Source organism: Phaenicophaeus curvirostris, chromosome 2 (genome assembly GCF_032191515.1).
Source record: "Phaenicophaeus curvirostris isolate KB17595 chromosome 2, BPBGC_Pcur_1.0, whole genome shotgun sequence".
NCBI lineage: Eukaryota > Metazoa > Chordata > Aves > Cuculiformes > Cuculidae > Phaenicophaeus > Phaenicophaeus curvirostris.
In genome coordinates, this window is record NC_091393.1 from 62,459,898 (window position 1) to 62,477,480 (window position 17,583).

At 41.3% G+C, this 17,583-nt stretch overlaps 1 protein-coding gene across 25 annotated transcripts in view; it reads left to right on the plus strand.

Annotated features, from left to right (window-relative positions):
- Positions 1-6,406: 6,406 nt before the first annotated feature.
- Positions 6,407-17,583, plus strand: part of AFDN (afadin, adherens junction formation factor) — a 121,515-nt gene continuing 110,338 nt past the window's right edge. For 15 of the 25 annotated variants that reach the window (XM_069852211.1, XM_069852224.1, XM_069852233.1 and 12 more), the window contains exon 1: positions 6,409-6,600. In XM_069852211.1, coding sequence (XP_069708312.1) covers positions 6,493-6,600 — 108 coding nt within the window. In that variant the 5' untranslated portion in view covers positions 6,409-6,492. Of the gene's footprint in view, positions 6,601-17,583 lie in introns of all 25 variants that reach the window. The other 10 variants (XM_069852225.1, XM_069852236.1, XM_069852230.1 and 7 more) reach the window with 3 other exon arrangements.

The window sequence follows — 17,583 nt, forward strand, 5'->3', positions numbered from 1 at the left end:
TCACTTCTTCATAGCCATCTAAAAGTCAGGGTTAAATCCTGTTGCAAGATAGGTGCTAACTGCATTCTGGAAATGGCTGCTTCACTCCACTACCTATAAAGACAGTCTACACTCACCCTCTTGGTTCAATTTTTAGACAATTCAGGTTAGACACAGTATATTCCACTGCAGGTTTCTTCAGTGGGGTGTCCTGATGCTTTCTGTTGCTTTTCACTCCTACATACAAACCCCATATCTATGCTACACTTGTTCTGGCCAAGACTTCAAGAACACAGAAACATTACTAAGGAAATATCACCAAGGGACAGACTGGTGGTTTTTTTGCTGAGCAGGAACTTTAATTTCATAGGGTTACATCTATGTTTTCAAGCTTCCTGAAGGCTTGGGGTTTTTTGAGGCTAAAGTTCTCCACATACAGGACTTCAGCATGTTATATGATTTATAAGAACAGCAATTGTTGGAGTAAATAATTGAATATCCATTATAGTCTTAGCTCAGTGGAAAAATATTTTTAAGCGAAAATACTTTCGCTTTCAGTACTTTCAGATTGGTTTTAAAAAAGCCAATGGCATGCTGACTTAGTTTGCTTCCAAATCCAACTTTCTAACAAAAACTGCTCAGATGTGTCCAAACAACTTCTGCTCATACATGAAATGTATGTATGAGTTATAACCATTGTGTGTGAAAACAGATTAAAATGAATGCTCTTTTAATTTTCTATACAATATATGCTCTAAATGGCATTATTTTTTTAGTCATGTAATTACAGGGTGGAGAGAATTGGTGGCCAATGGCAGTGGGTTAATTACAAGACCAAACACCCATGACATCTTGCTTAAAAAGCCTTGACACGATTACCCATAGCTGTAACTAATGGCTCAGTTTGGACCACTGATTGGAGAGCTACCCTTAATTTAAGAGAAATACGTAACTTCCATCCAAGCACCTTCACCATTTTTACAAATAATGCTGTGTAACACAGAGAGATTAGCTGAACTTCTAGAGACAGTGGATGTCAGTGTATTTACACTGTCTACTTGATGATTCTACAAAGCCTCCATTTCTTCCTTTCCCTTCTTATAGTTGGCCAATTTCTCATCTTCTTTCACAACAAAGCGGTTTGGGAAAAAATACTTTAGAGATCCATGATTAAAAATAAAAGCTATCAGAAAGCTTTTGTGGTACGTGCAGCAGCTCTGAACTTTGTTTTAACTGACTGCATTTTAAATTATATGGGATAAGGCCAGGAGAGATCATCTGAAAATCTAATGTGTACACCAACTATTAAATTTCTCAATATCTCTATGTTGAGAGCAGTACTTCCTGGATAAAAAGTGTTTTCCAGAGAAGCATTCAGTATTCATCTGAGAATGAATCAAGGATTCCAGCATTAGGCTGACATCAACTGCAAACCTCTAACTGTGACCTGACCCTCTTCCCATGTGCTTCCGATTTCCAAGAGCTGCTCACCCGAAGACAAACATACATCTCGCTGAAGTCCACACAAATGCCCATATGCTGCAGGACAGTCAAAACTCTCATCCACCTTGTTGAACATGGATCAAAGAGCGCACTTCGGTAAAGACAGGATGGAAACCGTGCGTGCTCTGAATCTACAAATACAAGTAGGTCTGAGCACCCTGTCCAGGCAGACAAACATGCCTTGAAGCCAGCTGCATAAAAACAGCTTCCAGGCCCTGTCCCCACTGCTAAATGGACCACTGGATGATCTCAGCACCCAGATCCACTCCTTTGTTACTAATCATCTGAAAGTTAAACTGAGCATGGTCCAGCTATGAACTGGGTGGCTCACCAAACAACTCCTGCGCACAGACAAGGAGTCAGCATGTGCTAGGGACCACTCCAGCAGGCAGTTTGCACAAAGCCATCCTGTTTAGATCTAAAACAAGTTAAAACCACGGAGGTGGCCAGGCTGGGTCAGTTGGCTGTAAGGCTAGAGAAAGGCTCTCATACTGTTTAGTTTATTAATACAAATATAAGCATTTACCAATTAATTACTTTGAAAGATCTCCTAAGCATAACAAAAATCAAGCACCTTCCTTAAGGGGATTTTCTTGATAGTTTTTGAAATTCATTCATATATAAATGAAAAGTAAGATACGTTTATTAAGATACTTGCCATTTATATAGTTTTGTGCTTCACTCACCCTAAAAATAGAGCAAGGATAATTGAATTGAAAACCTTAAGATTTCCAAAAACCAATTACATAACTTGCCATATTTGCCCTGTTTTCCCCTCAACTTCACCCCCCCCACTTACTTTTTAAAGAGGTCAAGGTTATTAAATATAAGTTTCTACATTCATACAGTAAGAAAAGTGGAATCTAAACATACAGTGAAGATTTTTCACGTGGCATGAATTTGCCCACGTAGCCTACATGTATCGTGTTTGTTTACCAATTAGGCTATGCAATTGATGCTTTCACGTACACAGTGCACGCAATTCACACGGGTGAGATGATGGTGCAACGAAAAACTTCTTTTCCCTTTCCTGACTCATGTGTGTTTATAGCATTCAAAGCTGCAATACTTATTCCGGCTAATTTATTTACCTGAGTGGGTGTGTTGTCTATGTAAGGACTGCAGTTTGATGACCCAGGTTTGCAATGTTAATGTTGCTCTAAACTAGGCTTTTGCACTGTGTGATGCAAAATTACAGCTCCAATACCTTTGCTCTAGAAACATATGCACACTTGTGAAGCCAGGAGATGGGTTACTTCTGTAATTTCAATCATACCTATGAATTAATTACTTCCAATAGTGTGCTGATTTATACAGGATGGCACTATACATCAGAAGCATGCTGCCTCAGAAAATTACTGCTGCATTCTGGCAACCATATGGACAGCTGGCAAGCCGCCAGGAGACCAGCCAAGCATGACCCTACCTTCACACAAACCTTCTCCATGCAAAAGAACTGTCTGTATGAACTGCACTGGCCAAGGAGCAGAAATAAAGAGATTCTGTATGTTGTTTTTTGCTTATAATCATCAGATCCCCCAGAGACAGATGCACACCAACATGATTAATGAGAGAAGCTGCAGAGACACGACCCCTTTGCAGCAGGTAACCACACAGGCACCGCACTTCTTGATGTCTCAGGGAACAGGGAGGATTGCAAAGGCCTCCTTGCCTCATCTCTCTTCTCATTGTTGCTCTCACCTGTGATAAAATTTAGCTTGCAAGCTCTACGAGGAAGGGCATTTATCTTATTTGTTCTGTAAAATGCATAATATACTTTGTATGCTGAACAAACAATCACAATAATGGCCTACAGTAGCTTAGTTATCTTCAGCACCTTAAAAAGAAAAGAACATTGTTCAGTAAGGAAAGAAGTAAAAGAACATTTTTCATTATCACTTGCAAGTAAAGCAGTTTTTGTTCCCTGTTCCTTTGCCTCTCTCACACTATTACTTCTTATCTATCTTATGCAATCATTTACAGAGGTAAATCTAACTCTGCCACTGGCTGCAGTGGGATGACCTACAGGACTGCTGGGCTAAGATGGAAACTCCTCCAAAAGGATTCTGTCTTCTCATTACGTAAATGACAAAAAATCTCATAAAGAAAAATTTCATTTAATGATTTTAAGTAACTTTATACAATACCTTAGATGGAAGATGCCTTGATGAGCTCTCAAACGCACAATCCTGTTTATGATACATTTTACATGTATAATGCTTTTCATTCATAAATATCTCTGAATTCTTTTTACAACTGTTCACAGGAATCATGTCAATTGCTAGGCTTTACAGCAGCTTCCCATTACAATAGTCCTATGAAAAACATAAGGACTGAAAGTGAAGCAGCATTCATTTTCCACCGTAGATGAGCTGGGACACTATGATTTCATGCTTTAGCTCCCTGTACACAAATGCTTTATGTCCCATAGTACAATTTTCATACACATACTATCCTGCTGGTTCCCTCAGACAGCTAAATTCCTGTCTGTTATGATTTTTCTTAAACTCTAATGCTCTACTAAGGCTGCTGTTGTCTGATTATTGATGGCAACGACTTGCTCTGCAGGTACAAGTGGGCCTGGTTTCTTTCAACACCGCTTCAGCACCGTCCAGCTCAGTGCAGAGCTTATCAGCAGCATGGTCACTGCTGGTATCTGACCAACAGGAATATTTCCATTGCTCCTGCCACTACAGAAATACAGTGTAGTGATCTGCAGTTTCTGAGAAATGACATCCAAACATTAGCCTGCTCCAATTCAGCGCTGTTTCAGGGATTTGTTTGTATCCATGCTGGAGTCTAGCTACGGTTAAGAAATGCTGACTAGCTGCAGTTAAAATAGAAATAAATACATTCACAGCTGATTATAAACATCACGTGGGTCCAGCATGGTGATAATTTTATTCCTGGTGCTCCTCAGCATTTGAAAACCCAAGCATGCCAGCAACATTAAATCAACTAATTTTGGTAGCCAGCTTGCCCAGAGCAACTGCCTATTTTCTGCAGGAAATCCTATTTTATCCATGGAGCTTGTGATAGCAAAATGGTCATCTATACACACGCTGTACCTAAAAGTCTCCTTCTTAATCTTGAAGTAATACAGCCACTCTTTCTCATCCTGTGTCTTGAGCAGTCCCATTTCAACGATATTCAGAGTCAAGCATCCGAATCAGCACACCCCTCTGGGAATGTCATCTGTGACAGCACAGAGCTATCACCCTGGTATGTGGACTATCGCAACACAGATTTTTGGTTTCTCGATCTTTGCAGGCACTGCCAGAACATCCGAAGTTATTTGGCAGCATACTCTTTCTGGATGTGAAGAAAAATCCAGCATATTTTTTTCCTTTTATGTAAGAAGAGTTATATTTGGTTCTTTTTGCTTCTCCTCTCTACACTTTACTTCTAAAGGAATATAGTATAGTTTTAGGCTTGTAATATTACAAGAACTTGAGGGTTTGCCCACTGCTCCAAGTTCTCCAAGGGCTCTCAGAAGGGCTTTCAACACCTCTCCAAGTTTGGGATCCAAGAAACACGATTTCTTCTGTCCTTGTAAAGCTCTAAATGTTGCACGATTACAGATGTAGGGCAAAAGTATAACTGACCTTCACCTGTAAAACCAGAACTGCTAGTACTTACACAGGAACTATACTGCTGGATAAAAACAGTAATTTAATTGCTTAATGTAGACGAGGCCTCTGAGGAATCTCCTTCTTCAAATAACCTAGCCAACCAAAACTTCCACCAGCAAAACCCACTCTTCAGAACTCCCTCAGCAAAGAGGAACTTGAGATATTATATTTTGCCAGGTACATTAAAAAGAAACAGTATTTCCCCTTTTTTAACCACCTGAAGAAACCAAGAAAGACACACAACCGGATAACTGCGTTCATATATGACCGACTGCTCGAAGAGAAGGTTTCAGAGGATGCCCAGTGCGAAACAAACGCGACCGGTGAAGCATCAGGACGGATTAGGTACTTCGGCGGGTTAAAAACCAAAGCCAAAATCCCAGAGCTGTACTGGATTCCAGAGTCCACACAATGGGCGATGCCTCTGAGAGACACGTTTTGTCAGAAACCACACATAAGTTACGTATCTAAAACCCATTAAAACATCTCAGACGCTTTAACTCCACCTCAGCCTCATTTCAAGCTGCGGAAATCTCCGCCAGCACAGCCCTTTTTAGACAACTCCTTTCCCGCAGAGCTCTGCAAACGCCCTATAAGCACGGCTGGACGCGGGGAGAGCCCCGCCGAGCCGTTCTCCCGGCCTGCCCGGGGCGGAGGGGAGGCGAGGGGCGGGCAGCACCGCGCTCCGGCCGTGACCCGGGCAGCGGGGAGGGCAGCGCCGCCCGCACGGTCTTTGTTCCTGCGGCGGCGCGGGCCTCCGGGTCCGGGGCTCTGCCGCTCCCACCGGGGCGGGGGAGGGCTCGGGGCCGCCGTGCCCGCCCCCCCCCCCCCGGCAGCGCCATCGCTCCTCCACCCGCTCCCCCCGGCGCCGCACCTGGCCCCGCCCCGCCCCGCCGCGCGCGGGGTGAGCGGGAGGGGAGGGGGCGCCCCCCGCAGGCGCGCGGCCGGCGGGAGCGCGCTCTCCCGCTCGCTCGCTCTCTCTCGCTCGCGCGCGCCGGCCGCGGGAAAGCAGGAGGGAGGGCAGGGCGGGCGGCCGGGCGGGGGCGCGCACGGGACGGTGTGTGAGAGAGCGAGGGGAGGGCGAGACCGGGGCGGAGAAAGGCGGCGACAGGAGCGGCTTCGCTCGGCTGAAGGAGCGCGGGCAGGCGCTGCCGAGCCGGGAGACGCCGCCGCCGCCAGCTCGGGGCGTCCTCCCTTCTCCTCCCCGCCCTTCCCCCGCCTTCTTCTCTTTCTCTCCTTCCTCGCGTTTTCGCGGCGGCGGCGGCGGCGCCTGTGCCGGCAGAGCCGCCCCCCGAGCCGGAACCGAGGCGCCGCGCACCCCCGGGCCGGGACCCCCCCCCCCCCCACCCCTGGCCGCGGCTCCCCGGGCTCGGCGAGGATGTCGGGCGGCGGCAGCCGGGAGGAGGAGCGGCGCAAACTCGCCGACATCATCAACCACTGGAACGCGAACCGGCTGGACCTGTTCGAGATCAGCGACCCCACCGAGGTGAGCGACCCCCCCCCCCTTCCCCCGTGTCTGTGTGTCCGGCCGTCTCCCCACCCCTACCCCCCCCCCCCCGCCGCGGACGCCGGGGCTCGGGCACCGCCGCCCCCGGGGCGGCTCCGGGCTCGGCAGGTTGGAGCGGCCGCGGGGAGAGAAAGGGAGCGCAGGGCCGGATCCTTCTCCTCCTCGCCTCCCTCCCGACCCTGCGGGACCGACGGCTCCGGGGCAGGAAAAGCCCTCTGGGAGCTGGAGGTGGCGAAAGAGGGCGGCTAGGGAGAAGCCAGCCCCCCCCACGGGCTTTCTTTTTTGTCTGCTTGTGACTTAAACAGGCGGCTGAGTGGAAGAGAAAGGCTGAGAACCCTGCTGGTGGGGCTTTATTTTTTTTTTTTTTCCTCCCCTTTGTTACCGCTGGTTTGTTTTTCCTTAAATATTAAGCTTTGTGCGGAAGGCGCCGCTTGGGAAGCAACCTGCTGTCCTGGAGCGGCTCCCGGGGCCGCTGGCCCAGTCCCCTCCTGGGGCGTGAAGGGACGGAGCCCTTTGGCTCGCCCTGACCGAGGGCTCCCAGCCTCCAGCGCCGAGCAAAGGGCTCGTAGTCCCGGGTTTCACGCCTTGCACCGGAAAAACACAGCGGATAGTGGAAAAAAAAAAATAAAAAGGGTGTTTCTGATGGCCGCGAGAGGCCGGGTTTTTAGTGTTTTTATTAAATCGCAGTCAAAACCACACCCTACTGCTGCCCCTTGTCATGTTCCCTTTGGCTGGTTGGTGCTGTGCGTCTGGTTTGAAAGAGGCGCGGGGGGGCCAGGGGGAAGGGCTGGGGAGGCAGGTTACAGCCTTGTTTGTGTGTGACAGCCCGCTCCCTGCTCCCAGGGTGGAGGCCGGTCATGTGTGTGTTCCTGGGGAAAAGGAGGAAATTCACACTTGCTCTTGGGCTGGCCCCGGTCCTGGATGTTTATTAACAGAAGCCTCTGAAGAAATCACGTTGGCTTGGAGCTCGCTTCTGTTTCTGCACCCAGGTGCTGGCCGTTAGCGTTGCCACAAAAGAAATCTTGAAAGCAGTTCTAAGATTATTCGGTCTGTGATATCTTGGAAAGAATTGCTTGGGTGTTTTCAGTTCTGCTCGTTACAGACAGTTTCTTCAATGCCAGTACGAGGCATTTCCGTAATTATTTTCTACCTCTTGCAATATTTATCGTAATTAGAGCTCCTTGCTTGTATTGCTTAGGTGTTAACAGTACTGCTGTTGCCTGACAGCTGCTTCTTCAAAAAAGTGGGTTGATGGTGCCTTCACCATTCTGTTTGAGAACATAGCACAGTCTTTCTGGAACTGCATGTTGACTGCTAACTGTCTGTGGCTTATTTTTTGGTGGATTAATGCATTTTGTCTATTTCCAAAACATTTTAACTCCAACCTGTTTTCTTTGTGTTTATGACAGATTGTTCTGCAGTTCTCTTAGTAAGTAGTTTAACAAATCTTGCCAGTTTTTAGATCTGCCTTACACATTTGTCATAATTAACTAGACTTTGCACAAAAGCTACTAGCCTCGTTATAGTTATTATGAAAAGAAGTAATTTTACTTGCTTTAGTTCCATGCTTCTACAGTTTAAGCTTATAAACCTGTATAGGAACATACTTAACCACTGTCAACGATAACATTTATTTCAGTTAAACTACTTAGAGTAAAAATGAAGTGTGTGTGTACATTTCTCATTGAACGTCTTGGGTTTTTTAGACTACTCATTTTGATAAGCCTTCAGGTGCGTTTACAACAACCTGATAGTAGGTAACAGTTTTATAGATCAAGTAATATTTTCTTTCTGGGTAAATACAAATACAAAAGTTGACTCTTTTTCACCGTTACCAAATGACCCAAATTTGGCAATATTTTCAAGCCAGATAGTGGTGTCATTCACACGTGTGCTATTTATTAGCTTAAATGAAAGCCCTTTTACTAGACAACTAGAGAGCTGGGAGTCCTTTGTTGTTGCTTATTGTAGGGGCTGGCATCTGTGAAGATGCAGTAAGCTGGTTATGGCTTTTGGTTGTGTGTGCCTGAGCTTGGTGCAGCTAGGTATTTTTAAACCATTCAGATACGGTCATTGTCCCACTGGGGTAACTTTGCAGCTGCCACGTGCCCATACTGCAAAACTGTCACCCAGGAGCTTCTGGTTGTATATATCGTGTTTAGAATACTGAGGCTTGATGTCTTACAGTGGTTCTCCAGGCATTTCTTCAGTGTAAACAGTCTGGTTTAAGTGACTTGTCTTTTGCGTCTCCTATGTACAGTAGGAATTTCCAGAGTAGCTAATCACTTCCTTAATAGTAGGATTTCAGAAAAGTAGAGGAAGAGTGAAATCTAATGTAAATTGACTAGAGTTTGGACAGTTAGCTTAGGCAGTGACTGTGAAAGATATTCATTCATGACCTACTGATGTATCTCAGTGTTTGTTTGAAAGATCTGCTGCTTTGGTGACACAGAGTTGCTCTAATGCCCCTGGGTTCTCTTGACTTGAATGGAAAGTGTAAAATGTGACTTGATTTTGAATATATAGAGAAAAATTTTGTAAATTTAAGTATGTGGGGCTTTTTTTTCCAGCGAAATGCTTCGTGAAATGAATCACTTTGAATTCCTGTTAATATTTCATGGACTAGGCTAGTCCTAAGGCCTTAGAGAGCCACTTGTCTATTTGCTTCTTTGAGATTTCGACACAAATTATTTCTTAAGGCCTGTACAATACTCAAAAGCAAGGGCCTTGGGTAGGGCATACTGTAGAATTCTGTTGCTAGCTTTTTTCTAACCTATTGTGTGATATGAACAGTTGAAGTCATTCAGTGCTACTTTTCCCCAGCAAAATGGGGATGAAGGGAACTTTCTGTTCCATGCTTAAAGTTGGATATTCTGTATCCCATTTGAAGAAGATTGAAGACTTCTTGAGAGTGAAGGTTTCATATCTTCACTTATGCTTTCACTGAAGTCACTGGTGAACTCATGCTTGCGAGCAAGGTGATAATTTTAACTTTGTTAGGTATTTACTTATTTTAGCACTCATTGCTATTCTGCAAAATCTGTTAATAGTTTGCATTATATTTTTTATTATTTGGAAAGTAGCTGAGAGAAGCTTTGTGGCGTGAGAAGCTTATAAATGAACAAACTCAAAGCTCTGTTTTTCAAAACTTTAGTTAATGCTACTTAAACTCTAGTGGTTTCAAGAGCGATGCCAGGTACAGACTTCTGCTAAATAGCTGTGTAATATTCGTACTAATTTAAACTTGACTAAGCTGTACTGTACTTCAAACGTTGAGGGAGCAAGTCTAAAGATGATACTGAATGTTTTGGGGAAACGTTAGGTGAATCGTGTTTTTGCGTGTAGATAAATCAACAGGACAATTCAAAATCGAACAGAATGTTAACCTTTTGCTTTAAATCTGTTTTCCCTTTCTGTTCCACTTTCTCCTTGCCTTTGTTCCAAGTTTTAACTGAGTTTTAGGATGCTTTTAATAGTTGGCTCCCCCTCCTCCTCCTTTCTTTCTTTCTTTTAGCCAAGTATAGAAACACAGTAAAAAAGACTTAGACCTTTTGCAGCAGGAGATAAATTGATGTTTTGATCTTTATTTAAATCTTGGGTGATGATAGTACCCAAGTTTTCAAAAAGGAGTAAGTTTGAATTAATAATTTGGTAACAAGTGCATAGAGTTGATCAGAAGCTTTATAGATAAATGATTTGCGTTTATACATTTTCATGTGTGTCACTGCCCCCATATGAAGGTGCTTACTGAAATTAAGTGATTGATTGTGTAAAATAATTGCATATGAATGTTTGGGGAGAGAGTAGGGAATACAAAGGCACTGTACACTAGTGTGTTTATCACTGTCTGGTAGAATAAATATAAATCCTCCTGAAAGCATTTAAGATTTCTTTGTTTAAGATGCCATATGTGAATTAGACAGTATAGTTATTGTTGATCTTGATGACAAAATAAGGTTTCATCTTTAATGTATGCTTTGGTAACTGTGCCTAAGAGGAAGAGAAGCCTCTGTTTTTGCTGAACATGGTTTGTGGGTTAGGAATGTGAATTGCGTTTAATTTTTTGAGACATACTTTTTAGAACAGGTGGGGTTTTTTTATAATTGCTCAAGGGCTTGGGAATTGTCAGAAACATTGATCTGTTGTTGTTCTGTTTTCTGATGGAGTGAGCTGTACTAAACTGATCTAATACACTTACTTAACAAAAGTAGAATGGTATAATAAAAAAATCTTAGAGAAATAACATGCTTTGCTTTAACTCCTAATGAAGTATTTAACATCTAAATGGCTGTGGGTTTTGTGACTGATAATTTTTTTTTGTCTGAAACAACTTGTGTAGGCTTAACAACAAGGTATTAGGAATAACTTTAGGATGAGGTTTTTTTTGTTTGGTGTGTTTTGGCTGCTTGGGTTTTTTTTTTTTGGTCTAGTCAGTATATCTTAGATTCTTTCCACTGACTTTAAATGCAAATAACCTATTTACAGAAAATGTTGCACGATAGGCTGGATGACAGGACATTTTAAAGTTGATGCATTTTTTGTCCTTATTCACTGGGTTCAGACCCTGGTTCTCGTTCATTAAGTGTCATACGGAAGAGTGATATTTGACATAAATTTGTAGTCTTCAAAGTTTTTGCACATGCTTGTTTCTTTAACGTAGTTAAAGCAATAATAATTCACAATCTTTTAGTTTTTAATGCTCCTGCAGATTCCTATCTGCATGGTTGCTCACTTGTGTTTCAAGACTGGGATCACCAGTGACTCTCCCTATTCTGTTATGGGTGATACTAGTAGTGGAAGTGCAAGGTAGGGAAACATTATCTAAGTGGTACTTGTGCTTTATCCACACGTCAGATTCCACAGCTTCCAGTAGTTTTCACTTGTGCTACTCTGCAAACCATGTAGATCTCAAGAAGCTGGTAATATCAAGAATCTGAAAATACTATCTTTAAGTTTGCTAAATGTATGGTATGGAAAATAAGTTCCCTTTGCAAGAAATGTTTAAGCTAATATTTAGGTGATCTGGAAAGGTGTGTTGTAATCCTCAAGGACTGGTGCCCACACTTTTTAGTGAGTAGAATATTTTTCAGTAATTACTACCACTAAACAGACACAGTTCAATGGGAGGTAAAAACACTGATGTGTTAGTTAGAGATGAGCGATTTCTAGTTGCTGACTACTGAGTCTCTTGAGTTCTGGTTCTGCATTGAAATGGCTGTAGATGTCAGGGACACAGGTCTGCTCCTTCGCATCAAAAGGACCATTTGGAGATCAGTTTTCCTTTAACTGATTAAATAGTCCATCTTTACAAATGAAACACAATCACTGCTATCTAGAGAGCACTGAGAAGTTTGAGTTAAGATCTTGACTGCAATCTACAGATGGCATCATGTCATGAAAATATTTCCTGGAAGAAGTTTCATGCCGTGCTTTTAATATTCATAATGAAAGCTAGTGGCTTATAAGGTTCATAAAATTAAAACATTCTGGCTTTAAGAGTTCCTTCCTGATGTGTAAATCTGTTCCCTGCCTAAAATGACATCTATGAGTTTTATTTTTCAGTTGAAAAACCCCCTAGTCCTCTGGTTATGTTAGGGATTTACTTTGTTTGCACAAGTGTGGATCTTTTTCTGGCGAAACTACTTCTCTTTTAAAAAGGTTAAGCCAAAATGAATGGAATACACTTCTAAGATTTTTGAGGAAGACCTCACTTTATAATTCATAAAATCTTGCTTTTGTCTGTAAATGCTTTTGGCATCTAAGCAAAGTAAGAAAAACTGAAACTTAGCTGGAAGGTGTTCAGAGTTACAATGAACTGGTGCTTGTGATAAGGATATATATAGATCATAAGAAACCACTCTGAGTTTATCTTTGTGTCTATGTTTGTTTGAAAAGTTGCTTTGTTACAAGTGAAGGAAAAAATGATTGTTGCTTTGTAATATCAAGAGCACTGCATGAGGAATAACTTCTGGGTTTGATCAGTGGTTCTGATTGGAGGCAGAATTGAAAAATCACAATATGAAGGAATAAATTGAATTTTATGATAAACTTACATGAAGTAAAATTTAGCAGATATTCCTGGTAAGTAGTGGTGTATTTGCTCTGTCTTTCAAAATGAACTTCACACTAATAGAAGCCTTTTTTGGAGTGTATTTGAGTAAAGCACTACTTAGGTAAATCTTGATTTTTTTTTTGGGGGGAGGAAAAATATTTACATATAAAACATGTATTGAGTGATGCTATTTTGGTGAATAAAGATGTATGGGATTTTGCTTGTTAACCGGATATAAAATTCCGACACATGAAGGATTTCAGTTATTGTTAGGCAATGTATTCATGTTATGTTTGTTAAACAGCTGAGATGAAGGTAAGTGGGCAACCTGTTGCACTAGGTCCAGATAAGAGCAGTGTTAAGAATTGCTGTATTAACGTCTGTCTGCTGTTGAGTTTTATACCTAAAAATCTGCAGTGGTAAATAATGTTGAACATGCATCTCCCTGGAATTTTTTTGAAGTTTGGGTAAAAATAGGGCACGGTACGTTTCTCTTTCTGGATGGAATCAAGATCATCAAAAGTGAAAATGCTCAAGGACCCTTGCTTTTGCTAATTTGTTGGATTTCATTTGCTCTCTTTTCGCTCCACTTGTTCATTTCCTTATCTACTTCCATGTTCCTCTCTTGTTTTCAAGGGAGGAAAAGTGAACTTTACAGATTTGCATCAGGATACTCCTTTCATTTTGATTATTTGCTAAGCAACCAAGTATGTAGCTAAAATTTACAGTAACAGCACTGATTTTTAGTGTTGTCATTCAGTTTGGTGGCTGCCATAAAGGAAATGTTCATATTTTTTTCTTTCATGAGTTGTTGCTCGGTGTTTTCTGTAGTCAGGATGTGTATAAGAGCCAGCTTTTTCTTTGTCTTTGTTTATCTTTATGATGCAGAGCTTAAAAATATCATTTAGCTAACTTTTTTAAAAAAATTCCCCTTCCAATGAATATTATCAGGATTTTTAAAACTAGGTATTAAGTAGTAGTTCTGGATGCATGCATGACTTGGCTTATAATTCTAGCTAAACACTCTGCAGAGATCCCCTCGATCCTCTACTTCCTGCCCCCTATCTTTAATTGCAGGTAAAATTAGTTCCTGCTTTTCTGTAACTGTCTCTGTCTAGAAATTAGATAATCCAAGATGAAAACAGGAGACAGCAGAGATAAAACTGGGCAGTACTAGTTCAGGTCTAGCAGTAACATTATAGCCATCTTCCTGGATGTGTCCTGCCTTGTGAGCTTCTGCATAAAGAAGAAATTCACAAGGTCATAACATAACTTTTTGCCATGGAAGGGTAGGTTTTCCATGTGATTAGTTGCCCTCATCATTAAATTACAATTTTGCCTTTCATTGCTCTCTAGTTTGGTTCTTCAGTAAAAGATCTGCTTCAACATGAAGTCCAGTGTTCACTGTTGCTTTTTTTTGAGTATTTGTCTGTTTTGACCATACCTTCTTATTCCAAGGGACTTCTAGTTTTTCTCTTTTAGGTTAGGTGTGTATAATTTAGTAAAAACTTTTTGTGTAACACTTCAGGATTATGGCCTTCTGCTTCTATCTGCACCTGCTTTAGCCTCAAGGTAATCAACTGATTAGTATTACAATATGTTTTATTTCATGACATTTTCTAAATCTGCTTTCTCTTCTTATGTACTCACCACTAAGTTAGACTGTTCACTCAACTCCTTTTTAGCTCATCTTCTAGCCCAGGTGTTCTTACTAGGGAGCCATTCCTCTGAATACCACCTTCATTCTTGTCTCCTTATGAAGAAGCTGTCTGTCTAGATACTGCTTTGTTCATTTCTCTCCATGCTGAGCACGACAGGGCTCTTTATTGCCCTGGACATCTGCCTTGGACAGGTTACGTGTAGATTACTAACTACTTCTGGAAATGTCTTTAGAGTTTGAATCCTGAAAGAACTGGAAAAAAAGTCCTAGGGCTAGGGTTGTCATCTAGAAGATTAATATAGTGTTGCATGTGCAAATGAGACACTAGGAAATGTGAATAATACCCTTGATACTTATAGTTCTAATCTGTCTTTGCATTTCATCCTGTAAATAGGAGAGCCTGTTTATAGAGTTTGATTGTACTGATGAAGTTGTGTATACTACTCTTCTGTAAGTAAGTTTGCCCATGTCATCTGTTCCAGTCAAGAGCAGAAAATATGCATCATCAACTTTGCAAGTTTTAAGATTTTTATTTTTTTTTCAGTGGTGCTTGGTGTACCTGAAGAATAATTATTAATGAATTTCTAAATTTACTCATTTATTACAAGAGTGTAAGATACACTGTGGGGGGGCGAAGGGGGAAGTGAGTTGGTGTTACTACAGTGATTCTTTTCAAGGGCGTTAGAAACCTGCTGGTTTGCAATGTGATTGGAAATCGAGTATCTGTTTGAATACATGACTCCTAATGCTAGGTCATCTCTTAGGGAATTCTGCAATATGTTTGTTGTAATACAGTACTAGTTGCTACAGAGCAGTAGTTGCTACAGAGCGGTAGCAAACTGGAACAAAGCTGATGTATGTTAATCGTTCCAGGGTGGGGGGTTTGTTTCATTTGTCCATTGATTTCATTGCTGCTTTGTTAGGCTGTAACTAAAACTGAGGAATATGAAAGCTTTCAGGCTAACTTAATACCCATTGCTGAACTTACAGTTTTTCAGTGAACTGTTTCAGGGCTTGCTTTTCATGAGTTGTGTCCCAGAGCATGGCTGAATTTCTGGTCTACTCTGTAGTGAAAGCACCTTCATGATGGGCAAAAAGTGAAAGAATGAGTTGTCTGGCAACAGTATTTATTTGGCCAACAAAGTATGTTGCTCGTAGCGGTATGCGTGAGCTAAAATTTCGGTGTCTATGTTTTTCAAGCACCACACGGGCTGCGTAGTAGAACTTTCTCTTTGTTAGATGAATCTTGTCAGTCCACACATGAATATTCTCTTAACAAGCAGATACACAACTTAATTGCAGTGTCATGCTTTATACCGAAGTTGCATTGCTCTCCAAACCCAGTGGAAGATCAGAATCCCCTTCTTAAGGAAGATTAGCGGCTCTTGCATAGTCTATGGTTGTGCAAAAGAATTCAAACAAAAGAAACCCTCCCCCAGTGTCTACAGCAACAAAAGGTCTCCTTCCCTCCGTCCTCCCAGAAGGTGCTCTGCTTTGAGAAGTACATCAGCTTGAAATTAAAAAGGACCCTTTAACCATTTTGTTGTTCTCAAGTTTAGTAAAAACAATTAGTCCATGTTCTCCTTTTAAAAAATACAAGGACAGTGCAGTCCTTGTAACAGGAAGATGTTTATGTGGAAACAGGAAAAATTGTACAAGGTTGTGTTTTAGAAAGCGTTGCATTGATAAAATGGTCCTTTATATTAAGAAACATGGAGAAATCTGTCTTGTATTCACCTTCCCTATGTAGTTCGATAATATTTACTGTGTTCAGTTCATATCCAGGCACAGCATACTTGTAGAATGCAGGATGTTTTATTAGGAAGCATGAAAGTTGTTTCTATTTGAACTAATAACCTTACTGAATGTGTATACTACTTATATTCGATGTAGACAGAAGGGAAGTTTAAGGAGTTCCTTAACGTTTTCTGTATTTATTCTGACTATTGAAAGATTGTTTTTTATCTGGAAAAGGAAAATAATTTGAAAATTGTGATGAAAAGACAGTGTTTACTAATGAAAACATTGCTCAATCCTGCTAATTGGTTTTAGTGGATTGCCTATTATGTCTAGTGTTTGCTGTATAGTGAGGAAACTCAAAAGTGGAATTACTTAAGATCACTACATTTTGCAGTCTAATTCTTTAGATTTGTTGAAGCCTTAAAAAAAAAAAAAAAGCCAAACGACTGTTTCGTTCTTCAAAAATTGGTGAAATGCTCCAACAAAGACCTTCTTTGTTTTGTGCAAGAGATGTATTGGAATACTTTTGAGAGTCTCCAGAAACATTGAAATTGTATCTAGTATTGCAAGAGCATTTTAGTTGTTGCCATAGTGCAATAAGGACTATTTCAATAAATTCAGCTGCTATGCCAGTAATAAACTTTTCAGGCAGATAAGAATTGATATGTGGAGTACCAAAAAAAAAAAAGGGGGGGGAGGGAGAGAGAATGATGAAGTAATTTTATGCACTGACTATTGGTGTATTCACTGAAGCCACCTACAAGCATCTAAAGACCTAACCATCCCAGAGTCGTGAAGTGATTGTGGTCCCAGGAAGTGCTCAAGTGCGAGATTTGCAGTCTCATTCAGGTGTTCTAGTCATTTTATAGGGGAAAAAAATGTGGAAGAGGGGGGATATCGTCTCTTATCTATCCTAGAGCCTTTGTCAGAATTTACAATGAAAACAAAATTTTCTATTACCTTCCAATTTCTCTCTGTCTGTAGCTTTGGACAAAAGTTGGCCTGTAAGACAGATTCTTTGATGACCTTACAGCATTCAGATTTTACAGTGTTCACGTTCCTTGTGGAAATTCCCAAATAGTAATCAAAAAAATTAGCGCATCAAATTTATGGGAGATTAGCCAGATTTGAAATTTTTGCCTTCTCAGAGTAATCTTGATTCATCTTATGAGTAGTTAGTGGCAAGTGGCAGCACAAAACTTGAATAGCATTGTACCACTCCGTGACAGTCCTGTACTAAAGCAAAGTATTGTACAGCACTGATAATGGTAGTCTGAAGCTTGTAAAAAACTATTGAAACTCACCACTTACCTTAAGTGTCTGTCTGATCTTCAGTGTTCCACATTTTTTGCCAGGTCTTTAAGCATCCTTGTATACATGGATGCTCATAAATATCCATGTATATCCTTATAAATGCATTGGTAAGCGCTCTCGGTAAACCTGCCTATATACAAGTCTTCTCTTTCACATCTCCCAGTACACATGCTCTTCCCCAAAAATCTCTAATCTA